The sequence below is a fragment of the Macaca thibetana genome, chromosome 8 (assembly GCF_024542745.1).
Source record: "Macaca thibetana thibetana isolate TM-01 chromosome 8, ASM2454274v1, whole genome shotgun sequence".
Classification (NCBI taxonomy): Eukaryota; Metazoa; Chordata; class Mammalia; order Primates; family Cercopithecidae; genus Macaca; species Macaca thibetana.
The window spans coordinates 100,044,163-100,063,980 of NC_065585.1; the positions used below are offsets into that span (position 1 = coordinate 100,044,163).

The window sequence follows — 19,818 nt, forward strand, 5'->3', positions numbered from 1 at the left end:
ATGGTTAACTGGGCACCTGTCTCCAAAGAGTTACTCTCCTCTCTCAAATACCCGTTCATACTTGGCTTAATCTTTCAAGATACATTTTATGACCTATATCAGCAGTATATTCACTTTATTGTAAGTAGGAATTAGGAATATAAATGCAAAAAAAAAAAAGTCACATTTTCTCTTCCCATTCTACAGAATAGAATTTTTTTGCTCCATTACATAGGAGCTCGCACTTCCCTGCCTCCCTGTGAGATGCCATGCACCTGTTGCAGCTGCCAGCAGTTGTTGCCCCATGACCATTCCCCTGCTCTACCCCTTACCCCAACACACTCCCTCTTCCCTTCCCAAAGGAACCCAGTCTTGTGCAGGGGGTTGCCTTCCTCCACACAGCCACAGGCTCGGACACTTCCCTGTCCCTGCTGGTCTTGGGACAAGCAAGGCGCTTCTAGCGGATGGGACAGGAGGGGAGGCTGCTGAGAGGCTTCTGGGAAGCATTTCCTGTTGAAGGGGATTATGGCACACCCTTCGTGGGAGGAGAGGGGATGCCTGATGTCCAGCACCTGGGCCAGCGGCAGCTGCCTCCACTAGCTGACAGCAAGCTCGGGCTGGGTCTTGCCTCCTGCGGGATTTAGAGAAGCTCCCCTGTAGGCCAGCTGACTCCAGAGTTCCTTCCTTACAGCTCAAGACACCCAAGTTGATGTAACCCACAGTTTGAGAAACACTTCTAGAAAATTCACCTGGAGAGGCCCAGCTCAGCTTTCCCTGCTGAACTTTGGGATGACACAGCTGGGACCATCCACAGTGACTCACTGCAAGAAAAGGGTGGCAGGAGGAGGAATAACGACTGTCCCCACACAGCCTCATGAACATTTCATGGGCACCCCGGACACATGCTCATCTTACCAGCACTTAAATATTTATTTTAAAAATCCACATCACTTTGCTTTAAAAATGTTTATTTAGCGCCTGCAATGTACAAGGCACTGTGTTTGGCGCCATGAGGAATACAGAAACCAACAAGGCATGATTCTTGCCTTAGGAAGCTCACAGTCTAGCGTGGGAAATTAGAAATTGCACATGCACACAGGTAACTGTCACACCAGGCAGGAAGCACTAAATGCTGAGATTGATACCAACATTACAAGAACCCAGAGGAAGAAAACACTATTTGGGGATGAGAATGAGATTAGAGAAGGTCCCTTAGAAGTAGGGGGTTTAAACATGACAGATCAAATGTAGATAGGAAAAAATTCAGAGGAAAATGTAATCAGGGAAGGCTCTAATTGAAACCAGAAGCAGGAGGTACTTCTGTGATATGATGGAGGCAGAAGAAGCCCGCTGGGTTGGATTCAGAGGGGAGGGGAGGGGAGGGGCAGGAGGGAGTAGAGTGGGAGGGGAGGCTGGAAAGATGCATGGGGATCAAGACGGGAAGGTGAGTATGTGAGTATGTGTGCCAGGCAATGGCGTTTCTGTTTCAATGGAGGTTTCTCAAAGAGAGGTGATCTGGCTGGAGAAAGCTTAATCTGGTGGCAGTGGCTTTAAGAATGGGGGAACAAGGCAAGGAGGCCGGTTTGAAAATGATAACAAGGGTCTGGACTCGAGTGATGCGGCAGTGACCATGAGAACAGAGCAGTTGCAGGTGGAAGATGGAGACAGAACTGGGGAGATCCGGTGGAGGTGAGGCAGGCAGAAAGATGATGGCAGGTTTGTACCTAGAGACGCATGATCCATTCACAAAGCCAGGGAAACCTAAACAGGAAACACTCTGAATTTGAGGACAGGAGGGTAGGGCTGAGTCTGAGACATGGCTGGCCTCCAGGTGGAGGGCTCAAGCAGGCAGGTACAAGCTGGATGAGAATTCAGGGCAGAGGGCAGAGCTGGAAACAGACCAAAAGCTGCCATGCAGTGGCGAGGCTGGAAGCAGTGGCACAGGCCGAGGGCTGTCTTGCCGGAGAAGGGTGGGTACAGCACAACCCTGTGGCCACGTTTTCCTCACATAGGAAATTCCCACAGAACACTGAGAACGGGGACGATGCCTCCCATGAACAGTGCCGTGTGTCTCTGCGTCCCCGATTTCACACCTAAGAAACAATGTCTTCAGCTGTGTGATAACAAGTAGGAACACTGCCTCCATTATGGAGGGTCATCTCTCCAATGAGAGTTTTTAAATTTTTCATTATTATTTATTTTGAAGAGTTTTCTGTAATGAAACTGTTTCTTCTGAAGATTTCAGAAAAGCTTTCGATGTCTGTCACCTCACCATGTCTAAGAGGTGGAAGGGAACTGAAAGTCATCTTCCCGCTCATTTCACAAGTGAGGAAGCCAAGGCCCAGGCGGGCCAAGGGTCTTGCCCAGCATCTCACCCAGCAGGGATGGCTCAGCTGGACCCATGAGCAAGGACAGTGCCTGCCCTCCCCAAGTCACTCCCCTGGGCAGTGGCTGCCATCCAGATGCACAGAGAGATGGGGAGGAAGGAAGATGACAGACAGACAGACAGATACATAGGCAAGAGGGAATGGGAATAACACATAGATATTTTAACTTTTCAAGAGAGGAAAAGGAAAAAATGGCTTGTGATAGACATTTTTTGGACCCACCAAAGCCTTGCATATCTGAAAAGAAAATTACTTTGGCTTTCTGGAAACACTACACTGCATTTAATCAAAAAATAGACTAAATTATGACACATCACATCCAGTAAGCTTCATAGCAGCCGCAGTAGGAGTGACGGCATTTCATGTTGGTGTCCGCATAAGCGTGGAAAGGAAGTTTGCAGGGAAATAAGGTCAGCAAGAACCAGACCTCAGATTGTTTCACCCAACACAGAAGAAAAACACCCATGGCAATTCCCTTTTGGAAAGTTAAAGCTGATCTCCTTGGAATGAAGTTCCAAATACATCCATTTCCACAGAAAATGGAGGAAAAAAGACAATTACATTTCAAATCTGTAAGTCACAAATAGACAGGCAGAGTTCTGGCGAGCCGTGTCACAGTTAACCAGTTTGAGGACATCAGCGTCTTCCCCCAGAGTCTGTAAACACACAGCTAGTCAATTTCCTAATGAATGCTTCCCTTTAACGAAGGCCGCTTCAGTCCACCCTGCAGGCCTGCTAGAGTCTTCCAGCAGCACATCTCAGTGGCAACCATCAGATTTTCCAAAAAATCTTCTTTCTATAGAGGATGTAGGCAATGAGCACCCAGAGGGCAGTGGCAACGAGGTTCTGAGTCAGATGCTCCTTGTGGGACTGGTTGTCTTTCAGCTTCCACTGAAAGGGGAAGTAGTTCTCAAACACCTCGTGGCCGACGTACACCAGAATAGAATTCATTCCTTAAGGAGAGAGACATACAGAAGATCATGTTTCTCACAGATGAGTCATATCTGACCGTCTATTTAATTCTTGAAACCAGTTCAATGAAAAAACAAAAAGTGTGCACTTCCATTGCTGGCTACTGCCAAAAATAAGTAATGCATATCTTAGGTATTTAAGTATAAACCATATAAAAAATTATTGAAAGGCCTGGTGCAGTGGCTCACGCCTATAATCCCAGCACTTTGGGAGGCCAAAGTGGGTAGATCGCTTAAGGCCAGGAGTTCGAGACCAGCCTGGCCAACATGGTGAAACCCCGTCTCTACTAAAAATACAAAATTGGCTGGGTGTGGTGGGGTGCACCTGTAATCCCAGCTTCTTGGGAGGCTGAGGCACAAGAATCACTTGAACCTGGGAGGCGGAGGTTGCAGTGAGCCTAAATCACACCACTGCACTCCAGCCTGGGCAACAGAGCAAGACTCTGTCTCAAAAAAATAAAAAGGATATTAGAAAATATTCATTTTATAACAGCGTAATTCTTGAATACTAAATCTCAAAGGAAAGCTAAAATTGTTATAACTTATATTTTCTAGGCAGAAAATCTGCCTAGAAATGTAACTATTCCTCGAATCAAACAGCTGAAATGAGGCATTGAAATGATCTGGTGTGTTTCTAAGTCCTTGGGTGGAACTGCATCCAAATCATTCCATTTATCCCTTGATATCACCTCTTGGTATTTCTTCTAATGCACAATCTCTACGGTAGTGGATTTATATTAAGAAAGCAAGCATAGTCCCATTATTAAGAACCAGAAACTGGATAATGTGCCCCGAATCATTTCTGCTCCTCCACAATTTGGTATAGCCTGAAGAAACGGGTGGAGTCACAAACTGTCATACAAGGACTCCACAACCTACATGGGTGAAAATGGGGTGGACTGCTTCAGAGCAGGCCAGTGACACCTGGTGTGACCTGGGACAATGTGGCCCCTGCTGCTTCCTCCCTCAGCCTGGCTTTTGGACACCTGCCACTAGGGCAGTGGCTCAAGACCCCAGCACCGAGGATGCTCCAGCGGTCCCTGGGCCCGCCCCCCTGGTCACCACCCCAGCTATGTTTGGGGTTGGAGGTGACTTACCTGGATAAAAGAATGGGGTTCCTGTCCACAGCCCCTTCACATCCACAACCGGGTACAGGACCAACAGGATGAAGAAGGCAAAAGAACTGAGCGTGGTGACATACGAAAGGGACCTGGGAGGGGTGGAGGAGGCGTTTCAGTGCTTGTGCAGAACGAATCCAATTTCAACATGAACAATCATCCATAAAATCATGCTTTTTCCATACATACCAGAGGTTTTTGTTTACTGGAATAAAGCCTTCATTTTCAGAAACTTTCGTCAGAACAACAGAAATGAGCCCCTATAATGGGGAAGAGAAGGATGTTAACATTTTATATTATTATCTCAGAAAACATTTGCTTTCAACATCAATATATATTAGTTATTTAATCACGTAGAAAAGGCTGAAATTTTTCTCTTTTAACTGGAAACACATTTTTTAAATGTATGAACTAAAAAATATTCTCCCAAAATCTCATCACCATTCTACTGAGTTGAAGAGGGTAAGCTTACTGATTAAATGACAGTGACTCCAGAGAAGAGGCATGACTGCAGTCAGGATGAAATACACAGACAGTCAACCTTGCAACTCTCTTTCTGTAATCTGGAAGTTGATGTCTGCAACCTGGTCTGATTTGCCCAGTCTCTCTGATACACCACTCCACATAGAGCCCATGCTTCACATTTCTTCAGGCATTCCTGGCTGTCTGATGGCAAACACTGTCTTATTGATAAAGACATTTTCCTAAGAAAATAAATCTGTACATTTAGGTGGAAAGATTTGTTCCTCTCTGCTATTCAAGTGAAGAAAATGGTACCTGCTGCCATGTGGTGACAATGGCTATCTCAGTGTTGCTGAACATTTTATTCCTTTTAAATATACATGTGAAGGAAAGGAATTTCAGTGAGGAACGCTGCTTACTTACAAGAATACAACACCAAGCAGTGAATCGAATCAGGATGTCTTTGGTCTGAGCCTTGTAATACAATAGTATTTTTCCTGCCTGGAGGAGATAACACAGTGTGACCAAAAGAATCGCCAAAGGGATATTTTTATTTCATATTCATCCACTGTCTTAACTACGCGACAAAGAGATTCACTTGCTGGGCATGCTACTAGGTGCTGGAATTACAGGGAGGGGGGAAACATCACCCCTGCCTTTGACTAGTGGAGGCTGAAGGAGGACCAGAGATGAACACCCTCTCTGGGAAGGAGGAGACATCAGAGAGGAGGAGGCATCAGAGAGGAGCCACAGAGGTGAGGCCAGAGCACCAGAGGGTCCCGGTAGGAAGAGGCTCCTGGGCAGAATGGGGCAGCAGGCACAGAGCTCGGGGGAAGCGTGAGAGCCACACCACATCTCCAGTGCTGCAGGGAATGCAGAAGCCCAGGGTATAGGGAAAGGAGGAGAAGAGGCGCCTGGGCAGGCTCCGTGGCTCTCACTTCCAGGCAGGGCCCAAGGAGAATTCTCCACAAAGGTGACAAGGGTCCCCTTAGACAGGCCTGTTCGGTGACCCAGTCTGAGCAGCACTAGGAAGAGGGACCGGAACAGGGTGGAACCAGAGGCAGGGTGGGGGAGGCAGGGAAACATTTAAAAACAGTGAAATATGGACTTTACATACAATCCTTCTGAAATTAGGAATTCATTTTTGAAAATATCAAAGGTTAAGAAGCTTTAAAAATAATTTATAGTAATAGCTAATATTAATCAATGTTTTTATGTGCCAGTTCTTGGAACTTTACATGAATTAACTTATTCAATCCTTGCAACACCTTTCTGAAGTAGGTGCTGTTGAAGCACAGAGTGGGTCAGCCACACGCCCAAGGTCACCCAGCTGGGAAGTGGCAGAGCTGGACACAAACCCAGGTAGTGTGGCTCCAGGTCTGCACTCCTAGCCACCCCAGTGGACTGACCACTCCAGGGACACAGATCTACCTAGAAAGCATATGTAGGGATTACATGGATGTATGGAAAAGCACAATATCAACCAGAAAGTGCTACAGAGATAAAGGCAGTATTTCTAAATACAAAATTATTTCATCACCAAAATGTACAGCTGGCCCTTGGACAACACAGGTTTGAACTGTGTAGGTCTGCTTATACGCGGATTCTCTTCCACCTCTGCTACCCCTGAGACAGCAAGACTGACCCCTCCTCCTCCACCCCTCCTCCTCCTCCACCCCTCCTCTTCCTCCTCCTCCACTCCCTCCTCTTCCTCCTCCTCCACCCCTCCTCCTCCTCTTCCTCCACTCCCTCCTCCTCCTCTTCCTACACCCCCTCATCCTCCTCCACACCCTCCTCCTCTTCCTCCTCCTCCACACCCTCCTCCTCTTCATCCACACCCTCCTCTTCCTCCTCTTCCTATACCCCCTTATCCTCCTCCTCCACACCCTCCTCCTCTTCCTCCTCATCCACACCCTCATCCTCCTCCTCCTCCTCCACTCCCTCCTCCTCCTTCTCTTCCTCCTTCTCCTACTTAACATGATGATGAAGATGCAGACCTTCATGATGATCCACTCCCACTTAGTGAATAGGACATAGATTTTCTCTTCCTTATGGCTTTAATAACATTTTCTTTTCTTGAGCTTACTTTATTATAAAAATATAGTACACAATATTTTTATAAAATATGTGTGAATCAACTGTTGATGTTATTGGTAAGGCTTTGGGTCAATAGCAGGCTATTAGTGTTTAAGTTTTGGGGGAGTCAAAAGTCCTCTGTGGATTTTCCACTGCATGGGGGGACAGTGTCCCCATGCCCCGAGGTGTTCCAGGGTCACCTGTGTAGGCTTCAGATCTGCACTACCCAACAGCCAAACCACTAGCCACAAGTGACCATCTAAATTTAAAATTACATCAAGTAAAATTTAAAATTCAGTTCTTCAGTCACACTCACCACATCTCAAATGCTCAACAGCAACCCTGGCTAGGGACTGCCCCACTAGATAGCAAGGAGAAGAAATATTTTTATCCCCACAGAAAGTTCTGCCGGCAATGCTTTCCAAAAGTCTTTTCCCCTCCCGGTTAGCTCCCCTCAAACAGTAGTTTCAAACACCAACAAGGAGAACTTTGGGGACTTGAAATCTAGACTGCTCAGAACTTTAACAAAAGGCAAGTGAGACAAACCAAGAATAATCTGTATTGACTTTGGTATAAATTCTCATGCTCTGAAGCCATGACAGTGTGCTGTGGTTTGAATGTCTGTCCCTCCAAATTTCCTATGTTGAAACCTAATCACCAAGGTGACAGTATGAGAAGGTGTGGCCTCGGGAGGTAACTGCAGCGTGAGGGCTCCACCCTCATGAATGGCCTAGAAAAGGGCTTGAGGCAGTAAGTCCCGTCTCCGCCCTTTTACCAGCAGGTGGGGACACCCTGTGAGGACATGGTATTTGTCCCCTCTGAACGACATGCCCCAATCAAGTTGCCACCTTGGGAGGAGAGACCAGACCCTCACCAGACAAATGAACCTGCAATGTTACTGTTCTTTATGAATTACCCAGTCTCGGGTATTTTGTTAGGTCAGGACACACAGACTAATACAAGGGTACATGAAAGAATTGTGACAAATGACACAGTGACTTCCCAATGTTACCAACACCCACATATTCTGCATACTCCATCAGGAAAACCCTTTTTTATTTTTTGAGACAGGGTCTCACTCTGTTGCCCTGGCAGGAATGCAGTGGTGCAATCAAGGCTCGCTGCAGTCTCAACCTCCTGGGCTCAAGCCATACTCCTACCTCAGCTCCCAAGTAGCTGGGACTACAGGCGTGTGCCGTCATGCCTGGCTAATATTTTTAATTTTTTGTAGAGACAGGGTCTCACTACGTTGCCCAGGCTGGTCTCAAACTCCTGGACTCAAGTGATCCTCCTGCCTTGGCTTCCCAAAGTGTTGGAGTTATAGGCATGAGCCACTGCAGTTTGGCAAGAGAAACATTTTATCCAGAAACTGCCATGCTAAGATAAGTCACATAAATAAGATTTTTGGGGGGAATATAAGAATCATATCTAATTACTTGAATGTGCTGAATTTCAGTAACTTTTGTTTCTGCACAATCTGTCAAAGATAACAGGCCGGGCGCGGTGGCTCAAGCCTGTAATCCCAGCACTTTGGGAGGCCGAGGCGGGCGGATCACAAGGTCAGGAGATCGAGACCACAGTGAAACCCCGTCTCTACAAAAAATACAAAAAATTAGCCGGGCGCGGTGGCGGGCGCCTGTAGTCCCAGCTACTCAGGAGGCTGAGGCAGGAGAATGGCGGGAACCCGGGAGGCGGAGCTTGCAGTGAGCCGAGATCGCGCCACTGCACTCCAGCCTGGGCAACAGCGTGAGACTCCGTCTCAAAAAAAAAAAAAAAAAAAAAAAAAAAAAAAAAAAAAAAAAAAAAAAAAAAAAAAAAAAGATAACAAAATATATTAGACCCATAGCACAGGACAGAATATGCTTCCAATTATTTTAATGAAATGGTTTTTAAATGAGTGAATAAAACATCATAAACTGTCAGAAAAAGTAACCTAATGAAATGAACAAATACCTGAACTCCTAAAAAGGCCATCACGATGGAGTTGATGGTGCCCAGGATGCCCTCAGGGTCATAGGCCACCTCGGTGTGGTAAAGCACCTTAACAAACAGAAGCAGAAGGCAGCACTCATTCACTGACCCAAAAACACACACAAATAGCTCCTAGACCAAATACAAACCTGAATACACTCCAGTACACCATGGTTTTCTGTTTTTACTGCAGAAATTCATTGCTAACTTATAGGTATAACAGGCACAATGCTTCTGGCTAAGAAAGTGTGCGGTGTGGACACTCAGCAGGGAACAGAGATGCCCAGGGACAAGCCATGGTCCAGCAGCCACCGTGATTGCAGCAGGGGCAGCAAACAGCACTGGCCCCAGGCCTTGTGACATGACGCCTCCCTGACCAGCTTCAAATGCAATGCACGTACCTTCCTAATTTCCAGATTTATTCTTTTTAGTCAACCCTACTGTAGCATCAACAGCTTCCTATCTTCTTTTAAGGCAAATAACATTTTTAAATATGTTTCTTTCTTATTATAAAATAAATGTTACTGCAGAAATTGTAGAAATCTGGAAATGAACAGTGTAATAGGTGCTGTCATGCACCCCCAGAGCCCTCCAACCCTTTCAGCACGGAAGCCTTCATTCCTCAAGCTGCTGGAAGTATTCATGACCACAGCTCTCAGCCAGGGGCCTCTTCTGGATCTGCCCTTGACTGAAGACAGCTGCCTCTCCAGGGATCAGCCTTTTGCAGGGGGCCTTCCGCACCATCCGGGGGTAGGAAGGGCCCAATCCCTCGCCTCAATTCAGAACAACTCTGCAGCTCCTCCCTGGTGCCCCTGGGTCCTTTGTTGGGGCTGCAGTGCAAGTCAACTTCTCCCTCTGCGCAGTCCTGCCTCCTTCATTCCCCTGCAAGGACTGCCTGATCAACTTCCTGCATGTGACCCTCTGTCTCAGGGTCTGCTGCCAGGAAATCTGACCTGAGACGTACAGAAAAGCACTGTGCTATGATCATTTACACAATGCATTCTCACTTTTTTTTTTCCTTAGAGAGACGGGGTCTCACTATTGCACAGGCTGGTCTCGGACTCCTGGGCTCAAGCAATCCTCTCTCCTCGGCCTCCCGAGTAGCTGGGAATGCAGGTGTGAGCCACTGTGCCCAGCTCCACATTCTCACTTTAAAATCCAAAATAATTGTACACACTGCCATACAGTGAACCCTAAAGTCATTAAGTTATCAGACTTTTCAAATAAACATCAGTTCTCAGTGCATTTTCTTAAATGGGCATGGTTTAAAGTTGGCTGGCTTGTTCTACTTTCCTTCACTTCTGAAAGCCTGAGCTCCCAGTTCTAAGCGAACTCACAGTAGAAGATGGGTGCTGGTAAAGGTGATCGTCTCCCAGCAGCAGGCGGTCGATGTAGCCCGCAGCTCCTCCAGTGCAATTGGGATACTTGCCAAAATCTCCAATGCCCCCAGGACCAAGATAACCACTAGGAAGGCAAAACCATGTAAATGACAAGACCTCAGAAGGGCAAACAGAGGGATGAGAATGAAAAAAACCTCAGGCTGGGCATAGTGGCTCACGCCTGTAATCCCATCACTTTGGGAGGCCAAGGCGGGTGGATCACCTGAGGTTAGGAGTTCAAGATCAGCCTGGCCAACATGGTGAAACCCTGTCTCTACTAAAATACAAAAATTAGCCGGGCATGGTGGTGTGCACCTGCAATCCCAGCTACTTGGGAGGCTAATGCAGGAGAATTGCTTGAAGCTGGGAGGTGGAGGTTGCAGTGAGCCGAGTTCATGCCACTGCGCTCCAGCCTGGGCAACAGAGCGAGACTCCATCTCCCAAAAAAAAAAAAAAAACCCGACCATGGTGTATATTGGCTATGTATGCAGCCCAATTCAGAGAGCCCCAACATGCGCCAGCTAAAACGTCCCTCTGGCTCATGCACACTCACTAATAAACTGCTCCCACACTGTGAAGGTGGGAGGCCCGATTTCTATTCAAGCTGACCCTCACACCACCCACAGGGAAATCACTCCGGACACGTGCCAATCTCCTCTCCCCATGCAAAGCAGGCCTCAAAGGAGAAGGAAGAGGGAAAGAGAATTCCTCTGACTTGAGACTTGTGAAAGCCCAGAACCTCTGACTGGGCAGAACAGGACATGCACAAGGGATGACTCCCAGGGGTTCGCTTACGTAGGGCACCCAGGGACTGGCAGGAGGAATGTCAAGCCCAGCCACAGGCCTTCCAGTGCCAGGATGAGCAGCCACTGAGGCCAGCTGGATGTGATGTCTCGAAGAGAAAGGCAGCTCCTCTCCTGAGTGGGGGCAGAAAAATAAAACATGCATGTAGTAAATGCAAATAGAAGGGGACTAAGCATGTCTTTGGGAAATTCCCAGTGACTCTTTTCTTGGCCATTTTGGCAGTAATACAAAAACTTACTGATTATGCGTTACGTTCTCCAGATGTTCCCTCTCCATGAAATCTCACAGCAAAATACCCATTCAAAAGAAATCAGCAGGCAATTCTATTCCTACACCCAAGAGAACTGAAAACATGTTCACACAAAAACTTGTACACATACACACAGGAACATTGTTCACAACAGCAAAAAAGGGGAAACAAGTCAAATGTCCACCAACTGATAAATGGGTGAGCAAAATGTGGTGTATCCCTAAAGCAGAATCTAATTCAGCAATTTTGGAAAGAAGTGCTGACACATGCAACATGGATGAACCTCAAAAAACATGCAAAATGGAAGCAGTCAGACACAAAAGGCCACATGTTATATGACTTTGTGTATAGGGACTGTCTTAGAGCAGGTACATGTGTAGAGACAGAAAGTAGGTTGGGGTTGCCTGGGGCCGGGTGAGTTGTGACGTGGGGAGTGACTGGCGGTGAGTGCAGGGTTCTTCATGGGGTAAAGAAAACCTTCCAGAATTACAGACTGGTGACAGCTGCACAACTCTGAATAGAGCAAATATCATCATATTGTACACTTTCAACATGGGATTTTTATGGTACATGAATTATACATCAATATATCTGTGATTTAAAAATTAAAAATAAAATTTGTAAGAAAGAAAATGAAATTCAAACTTTTGGATCTGTGTGGTTGAAAGAAGAAAGGGTGCAGCCCACCTGTTCTTAGTGTCCCACTGAACCCCTCACCCTATGGTGATGTCCTGGGATGTGCCTCTGTGGACCCTCAGGTCCCACAGAAGGGCGGAAAATGGCAGCTTTGATATCCATGGCAGACCAAGCTCCGTGCCCACTCATGCATATCTCGCCTCTCCTTCACCTTAAGGACACAGCCAGAGGACACATTAATGACAAGGGCAGAGGGGGAAAGAGCAACAATGACTAAAACGCCCCGCAAAGTAGATAATGAACATTACAGGAAGCACCCAGAGAACATGGGATTCAGTGATGAACTTGCTAGTTACATATCCTGAAAGAAGCTAGAAGACAACACAGTTTTATTAACTGATTGTTGAATAGGACCCCAAATGGAAGATTTCAAACATTTCCATCAGAATTTTTGTCACTAATGGTGGGTGGGGGAAAGAAGTAACTGTCACCTGGGTAAACTCCACCTAGCAATTTATAGTAAGAGAGGAAGTAATCACAAATGAGATGGGACTCTGACACACTTCTGATAAAGAAGCAATGCAAATAGCCAAGCACACAATACCATCACTCTCCCATGCCCTACCTGGGGATCATCCTCAAAATTGAATTTTACAGCATTTGAATAGATACCAAAACGTTACATGAATTTTACATATATATATGTTATGCTACAATGAAATTGAAAAAATCACAGGAATGTCCCATGAGACTGAACCAGCAAACTGGATACCGGTGGTATTATTTAATACCATCAACAATGGGGACAGGTGGCCAGGCACGGTGGCTCACGCCTGTAATCCCAGCACTTTGGGAGGCTGAGGCAGGCAGATCACGAGGTCAGGAGATCGAGACCATCCTGGCTAACACGGTGAAATCCCATCTCTACTAAAAAATACAAGAAATTAGCCAGGCGTGGTGGCGGGCGCATGTAGACCCAGCTACTCGGGAGGCTGAGGCAGGAGAATGGCGTGAATCTGGGAGGTGCTTGCAGTGAGCCGAGATTGTGCCACTGCTCTCCAGCCTAGGGGACAGAGTGAGATTCTGTCTCAAAAAAAAAAAAAAAAGAATGGGGCCAGGCATGGTGACTCACACCTGTAGTCCCAGCATTTTGGGAGGCTGAAGCAGGTAAATCGCTTGAGCCCAAGAGTTCAAGACTAGCCTGGGCAACACATTGAAACGTCGTTTCTACAATAAATACAATCATTAGCTGGGCATGGTAGTGCATGCCTATAGTCCCAGCTACTCAGGAGGCTGAGGCAGGAGAATCGCTTGAGCCTGGGAGGTCGAGGCAACAGTGAGTTGAGATCATGCCCCTGTACTCCAGCCTGGGTGACAGAGTGAGACCCTGTTTCCAAGAAGTAAATAAAAAATAATGCATTTGAAACTAGCAGAAAGGACTGTGCATGTTCCTGACCCAAAGAAATGATAACTGAGGTGAAGAATTTGATCATTATACATTGTATGATACACAGGTATCAAAATATTACTCTGAGCCTCATAAATCTGTACAATTATTATGTATCAACTAAAAATAAGAGGAAAAAAGAATGCATGTGATTACTGTCTGCTGACAAATTTGTTAAGAGGCTAGATCTCATGTCATGTGTATTTTACAATTAAAAAATTGATATAAAGATTAAATAAAATAATGAAAGTGAAAATCAGAATGTATTTGATTAGCAGATGTACAGTATTGCACGCAGAAATTTTAGAAGTTCTAAAAACCATATCCCCCTTTGTTCTCCCTTTTTTAAAAAAAAACACTGTTTTAGCTGGGCATGGTGGCTCACACCTGTAATCCCAGCAATTTGGGAGGCCGAGGCAGGAAGATCACCTGAGTCCAGGAGTTTGAAGCCAGTCTGGGCAACATGGTGAGACCTTGTCTCTACAAAAAAAAAGACTAAATTAGCCAGGCATGGTGGTGCGCTCCTGTAGTCCCAGCTAATTAGGAGACTGAGGAGGGAGGATCGCTTGAGCCTGGAATGCTGAGGCTTCAGTGAGCCAAGATCACACCACTGCACTCCAGGCTGGGCAACACAGCAAGACCCTGTATCAACAACAAGAACACAGTTTCTGGCCAGGCATGGTGGCTCACACCTGTAATCCTCGTGCTTTGGGTGGCCAAGGCAGGAGGATCACTTCAAGCCAGGAGTTAGAGACCAGTCTGGACAACATAGTGTGACCGTATCACTACACAATACATTTATTTAATTTTAAAAAAGTTTTTCTTAATTAAAACATGGTTTCTCACCGAGGCACAATGTTCAGGCACAGGTTTAGCAAAGAGGAGCTCCAACACAGCAACCACAAAGTATGTCACTCCCAAGCGCTGCAGCACACCAGGAATGCGCACCTTGTCCCAAGACACTGTGGAAGACACAAGTTAGGTCGAGTGTTAGCCAAGACTTCTTGTCTCATCCCAGAACAACATTATTTGTTTCCTAAAAGGGAAGACATACCTATATTGCATCTAAGTAAGTCTTTTTTAAGCTCTTGGACATGGAAATACATATGGTCAAGAGACATGGGCTCAGCCCAGCTTCCAAAAACAGGCCAATCTCTCTTAATACAGGGAGGGTCAGTCAGGGACATGGCTCAAACTCAAAACAGGAAGCTGCCCTGGTGGCAGACTAGGATAAGAACCAAAGCGTCTTACTCAGGTGTGGTGGTAAAGCCAGGCTTGCGCCTGACCCTGGTTCTTTCCTATTAGGAATTTGCAATCAACCTGCACGTCCGCCAGGACCTTGCAGGCCCAACACAAGCCACTCTCCTTGCCCTACCTGCTACCCAGCTGTATCACCACAAGAACGCCACTGACTAACACTCCCTGCCCTACCTGCTACCCGACCATATGACCAGAAGAACAGACCTGATAACAAACCCTAAAATGAATCCTACTGGACACAGTGGTTCCCTTTTTGGAGTTCCACCAAGTCCACATTCATATGAAACACCATCTGGAAGTGACCTCCACCTCTTGCCAGTGCCTATAAAAGTATGTATTGCCTGAGGGCTCCATTTGGCCATTGTCTAGACGCTTGTGTCCTCTTCTGCTAATGACAGTGCAAGGCCCTTGAGGACAGTGACTAGTGCCCTCCCGACTCTGATACTTGTTGAAAGCAGAGGGTTCACATGCCTTCCCTCAGCTCTGCTGTCCCTGCGCACCACTAAACTAATGACAAAGATATCACTCCTTCCAGAAACCCAGCTGCCATACAAGTGCCAGTGAAGGTGGATTTGTGAACTGCCGCACACTATTGAAAGCTGATGAAATCATATTAGCAGGAGGCAAAGTTGGAGACCAAGGCAGCCTGGTCTGGTCCCTGCTAGCCTCTCACTACACTCAGATGATCCAGAGAAAACCTTCAATCGCTCTTGGCCTCAGACTTTTCCTTTGTACAAGAGAAGAGTGTGAGTAGTCTCAGAGGCTCCTCCCAAGTCTAAAATTCAAAAATAATAATAATAACGCTCACAGTTAGACAACCATCGTATATACTTTCCTAATAATTACCCTATTTGCAGGCACCTGAGATGGAGGAATTGCATTTCTCTCAAATTACAACATATAGTTTCCATATTTCAACCTGAATATATATAACAGAGGGAAAAAGTACTTACATGGACCAAGGCAATAATTGGGATTCACAATGATAATTCCTATGCAGATTAACAGGAAACTCCTCCATGCAATCTTCCCCAGCAATCTGAATTTTGAACATCCCCGTTGCAGTATAGAAGTCATTGATAGAAAAATGGAAGATCCCATAATAAATACAAACCTAAAAAGAATCCAGTTATTAATAGGTGGCCATTTCCAATTTTTTTTGTCTATATATCAGTAACATTTTATAATATGCTACAAAAGAGAAGCAACCATAATTTGTTTAAAGTAGATAATTACTGAAATAATACTGAGCTAACAGTAGAGGAAGAGCTCAGAATATAGCCCCATGGGGCTGGAAGGTTTTTGACAGTGCACTTTCAAGTCCTGTCTTAGGAGAACATTTCTTTAATAGTAAATGGAATTTCCAAGGACAACCCTCCCATTTCGTTATCAAAAAGAAATGATGATTCGATGCCACAATAATGTCTCCAAGTAACTAGACATTCACTAGCACACCCTGAAAGCCCTTGAAAAACAAACAGACATTTCAATCATTTCTATACACACTTCTGCGCCTGAAAGAAAAATGAAAGCTTACTTTTTTCTCTCCATTTAGTCTGAGTCATACACATTTTTCCTTTCTTTTCTTTGACCAAACTAAATTATATTTTAAAAAAAAAAAAGTTAGAATACTGATTTTTCTAATTGCTTGGCAACAGATCACAGAGATGAAAATTTGTTCTTGCTGCATTCCTTGGTGTCTCTGGGAAAAACTGAAAGCCTTTCCTCCAAGATCTGGAATATGACAAAGATGCCTGCTTTTCACCACTGTTATTCAACATGGCACTGGAAGTCCTAGCTAGAACAATCAGACAAAAGAAACAAAGGGCATCCAAGTTGGAAAGGAGGAAGTCAAAGTATCCTTGTTTGCAGATAACATGATCTTATATTTGGAAAAACCTAGATTCCACCAGAAAACTATTAGAACTGATCAACAAATTCAGTAAAGTTGCAGGATACAAAATCAACATACAAAACTCAGTAGTATTTCTATATGCCAACAGAAAACAACCTGAAAAAGAAATCAAGAAAGTAATTCCATTTCCAATAGCCACAAATAAAATAAAGTGCCTCAAAATTAACTTAACCAAAGAAGAGAAGGATTTCTACAATGAAAACTATAAACCACTGATGAAAGAAATTGAAGAGGGCACCAAAAAATGGAAAGAAATTCCATGTTCATAAATTAGAAAAATTAATATTGTTAAAATGTTCACACTACCTAAAGCAATCTACAGATTCAATGCGATCCCTATCAAAATATCAGTAACATTCTTCACTGAAATAGAAAAAAATAATGCTGAAATTTATATGGAACCACAAAAGACCCAGTGTAGTCAAAGTTATCCTGAGCAAGAAGAACAAAACTGGAGGAATCACATTACCTGACTTTAAATTATACCACAGAGCTATAGAAACAGAAACAGCATGGTAGTGGCATAAAATTAGACACATAGATAGTGGGACAGAACAGATAACTCAGAGCTAAATCCATATATCTAGTGAACTCATTTTCGACAAAAGTGCCAAGAATACACATTGGAGAAAGGACAGTCTCTTCAAAAAAATGATGCTGGAAAACTGGATATTCATATGCAGAAGAATGAACCTAGACCCCTATTGCTCAGCATATTAAAAAAAAAATCATATCAAAATGGATTAAAGACTTAAACTTGAGACCTCAAACTATGAAACTAAGAGAAAACATTTGGGAAACACTCCAGGACACTGGACTAAGCAAAGACTTCTTGATTAACACTCCACACAAGCACAAGTAACCAAAGCAAAAATGGACAAATGGGATCGTATCAAGTAAAAAGCTTCCGCACAGAAAAGAAGACAATCAACAAAGTGAAGAGACAACCCATGGAATGGGAGAAAATATTTGCAAACAAGCGATTAACAGCCAGAACATATAAGGAGCTCAAACAACTCTACAGGAAAAAAAGTATAATAATCCAATTAAAAATGGATTAAAAGGCCGGGCTCGGTGGCTTACACTTGTAATCTTAGCACTTTGGGAGGCCAAGGTGGGCAGATTACCTGAGGTCAGGAGTTCAAGACCAGCCTGACCAACATGGTGAAACTTTGTCTCTATTAAAAGTACACAAAAAAAGCCAGGTGTGGTGGTGCGCACCTGTAATCCCAGCTACTCGGGAGGCTAGGGCAGGAGAATCTCTGGAACCCAGGAGGCGGAGGTTGCGATGAGCCAACATCACGCCACTGCACTCCTACCTGGGCTACAGAGCAAGACTTAGTCTCAAAAAAAAAAAAAAAAAAAAAAAAAAGACAAAAGATCTGAACAGACATTTCTCAAAAGAAGACATACAAATGGCAAACAGGAATATGAAATGGTGCTCAACATCATTGATCATCAGAGAAATGCAAGTCAAAGTTACAATGAGATATCATCTTACCCCACTTAAAATGGCTTTTATCCAAAAGACAGCAATAACCAATGCTAGGATATGGGGAAAAGGGAACCCTTGTACACTGTTGGTGGGAATGTAAGTTAGTACAATCACCATGGACAATAGGTTAGAGGTTCCTCAAAAACTAAAAATAGAGGTACCGTATGATCCAGCAATCCCACTGCTGGGAATATATGGAAAAGAAACGAAATCAGTATATTGAAGAGATACTCCCATCGTTATTGCAGCACTATTCACAATAGCCAAGATCTGGAAGCAAACTAAGCATCCATCAACAGACACTTAGAAAAAAAATGTGGTGCATATACACAATGGAGTACTATTCAGCCATAAAAAAGAATGAGATCCTGTCATTTGCAACAGCATGTATGGAACTGGAGGACACTATGTTAAGTGAAATAAGCCATGTGAAGACAAACTTCACATGTTCCACTTATTTTTGGAGCTAAAAATTAAAAAAACTGAACTCAGGGTGATAGACAGTAGAAGGATGGATACCAGAAGGGAAGGGTAGTGGGGAGGGAAGGAGGGGGGATGGTTAATGAGTACAAAAATACAGCGGGATGGAATGAATAAGATCAAGTATTTCATAGCACAACAGGGTGACTACAGTCAACAATAATTTACTGTACATTTAAAAATACCTAAAAAATTATAATTGGATTGTTTATAACACAAAATGGTAAATGCCTGAGGAGGTGGATACCCCATTTACCCTGATGTGATTATTATGTATTGTATGCCTGCATCAAAATATCTCATGTATACCATAGTATATACTTTGTATACCCACAAAAATTTAAAATTTGAAATAAAAAATAACAATAATAAGGCTGATACTACCTGCTAATGAGGGAGCAATGTCACTCAATACATCATAGCAAAGATACAAATTCCACATTGCATAGGCAACGTCCCTTCACAAGAGTAAGAAGCCATGAATGATCAGAGACAGAATTGAATTACTCAGCTGTTATTTTAAATTTTAGTTTATGACTATCATTGCCCACCTACAAATGTATTAGCATTCACTGAAATCAATATGCTGTAATTCTTTAGGAAATAGGATTTTATAATTATTTTCGGGATTAATGGAACTGAACTATATGTTCAGAATTTATAATTTCCTACAAGATTTCAGGATCTGGTATATCATATCTACACTAACAAAATATTCCCTACAAAATCACTTTTTTTTTTGAGATGAAGTCTCACTCTGTCACCCAGGCTGGAGTGCAGTGGCGCAATCTCTGCTCACCACAACCTCCGCCTCCTGGGTTCAAGCGATTCTCCTGCCTCAGCCTCCCGAGGAGCTGGGATTACAGGCGCGTGCCACTGCACCCAGCTAATTTTTTGTATTTTTAGTAGAGACAGAGTTTTACCATGTTGGCCAGGCTGGTCTTGAACTCCTGACCTCAGGTAATCCGCTCGCCTCGGCCTCCCAAAGTGCTAGGATTACAGGCGTGAGCCACTGCGCCTGGCCCAAAATCACTCTTTTATACACACATGTGTAGGCACTGTGTCAAGTATAAGAACTATCCAGTAACAGGACTTTTGGAAGGATTCCTAACCACATAACACATGCCCGCCTCAGAGAAAGGCTCCAGCATCATCTGTAAAACAGGAGATTGGAGTCAATCTGTGGAA

General features: G+C 44.4%; 1 protein-coding gene and 1 pseudogene across 5 annotated transcripts in view; both read right to left on the reverse strand.

Moving 5' to 3' along the window:
- Nucleotides 1–930: 930 nt before the first annotated feature.
- On the reverse strand, nucleotides 931–2,285 carry LOC126960701 (uncharacterized; annotated as a pseudogene). Its single transcript, XR_007728090.1, has 2 exons — nucleotides 2,252–2,285; nucleotides 931–1,982 (listed from the first exon to the last, which is right to left on the reverse strand). The product of XR_007728090.1 is annotated as an uncharacterized LOC126960701 (transcript).
- The window catches only part of HGSNAT (heparan-alpha-glucosaminide N-acetyltransferase), a 50,417-nt gene continuing 31,529 nt past the window's right edge, over nucleotides 931–19,818 (reverse strand). For 2 of the 4 annotated variants that reach the window (XM_050800388.1, XM_050800390.1), the window contains 10 exons: nucleotides 15,694–15,854; nucleotides 14,327–14,442; nucleotides 13,868–13,960; nucleotides 11,139–11,260; nucleotides 10,302–10,428; nucleotides 8,947–9,033; nucleotides 5,341–5,418; nucleotides 4,645–4,715; nucleotides 4,435–4,547; nucleotides 931–3,319 (listed from right to left, as the gene is read on the reverse strand). In XM_050800388.1, coding sequence (XP_050656345.1) covers nucleotides 3,138–3,319; nucleotides 4,435–4,547; nucleotides 4,645–4,715; nucleotides 5,341–5,418; nucleotides 8,947–9,033; nucleotides 10,302–10,428; nucleotides 11,139–11,260; nucleotides 13,868–13,960; nucleotides 14,327–14,442; nucleotides 15,694–15,854 — 1,150 coding nt within the window. In that variant the 3' untranslated portion in view covers nucleotides 931–3,137. Of the gene's footprint in view, nucleotides 3,320–4,434; nucleotides 4,548–4,644; nucleotides 4,716–5,340; nucleotides 5,419–5,855; nucleotides 5,943–8,946; nucleotides 9,034–10,301; nucleotides 10,429–11,138; nucleotides 11,261–13,867; nucleotides 13,961–14,326; nucleotides 14,443–15,693; nucleotides 15,855–19,818 lie in introns of all 4 variants that reach the window. The other 2 variants (XM_050800391.1, XM_050800389.1) reach the window with 2 other exon arrangements.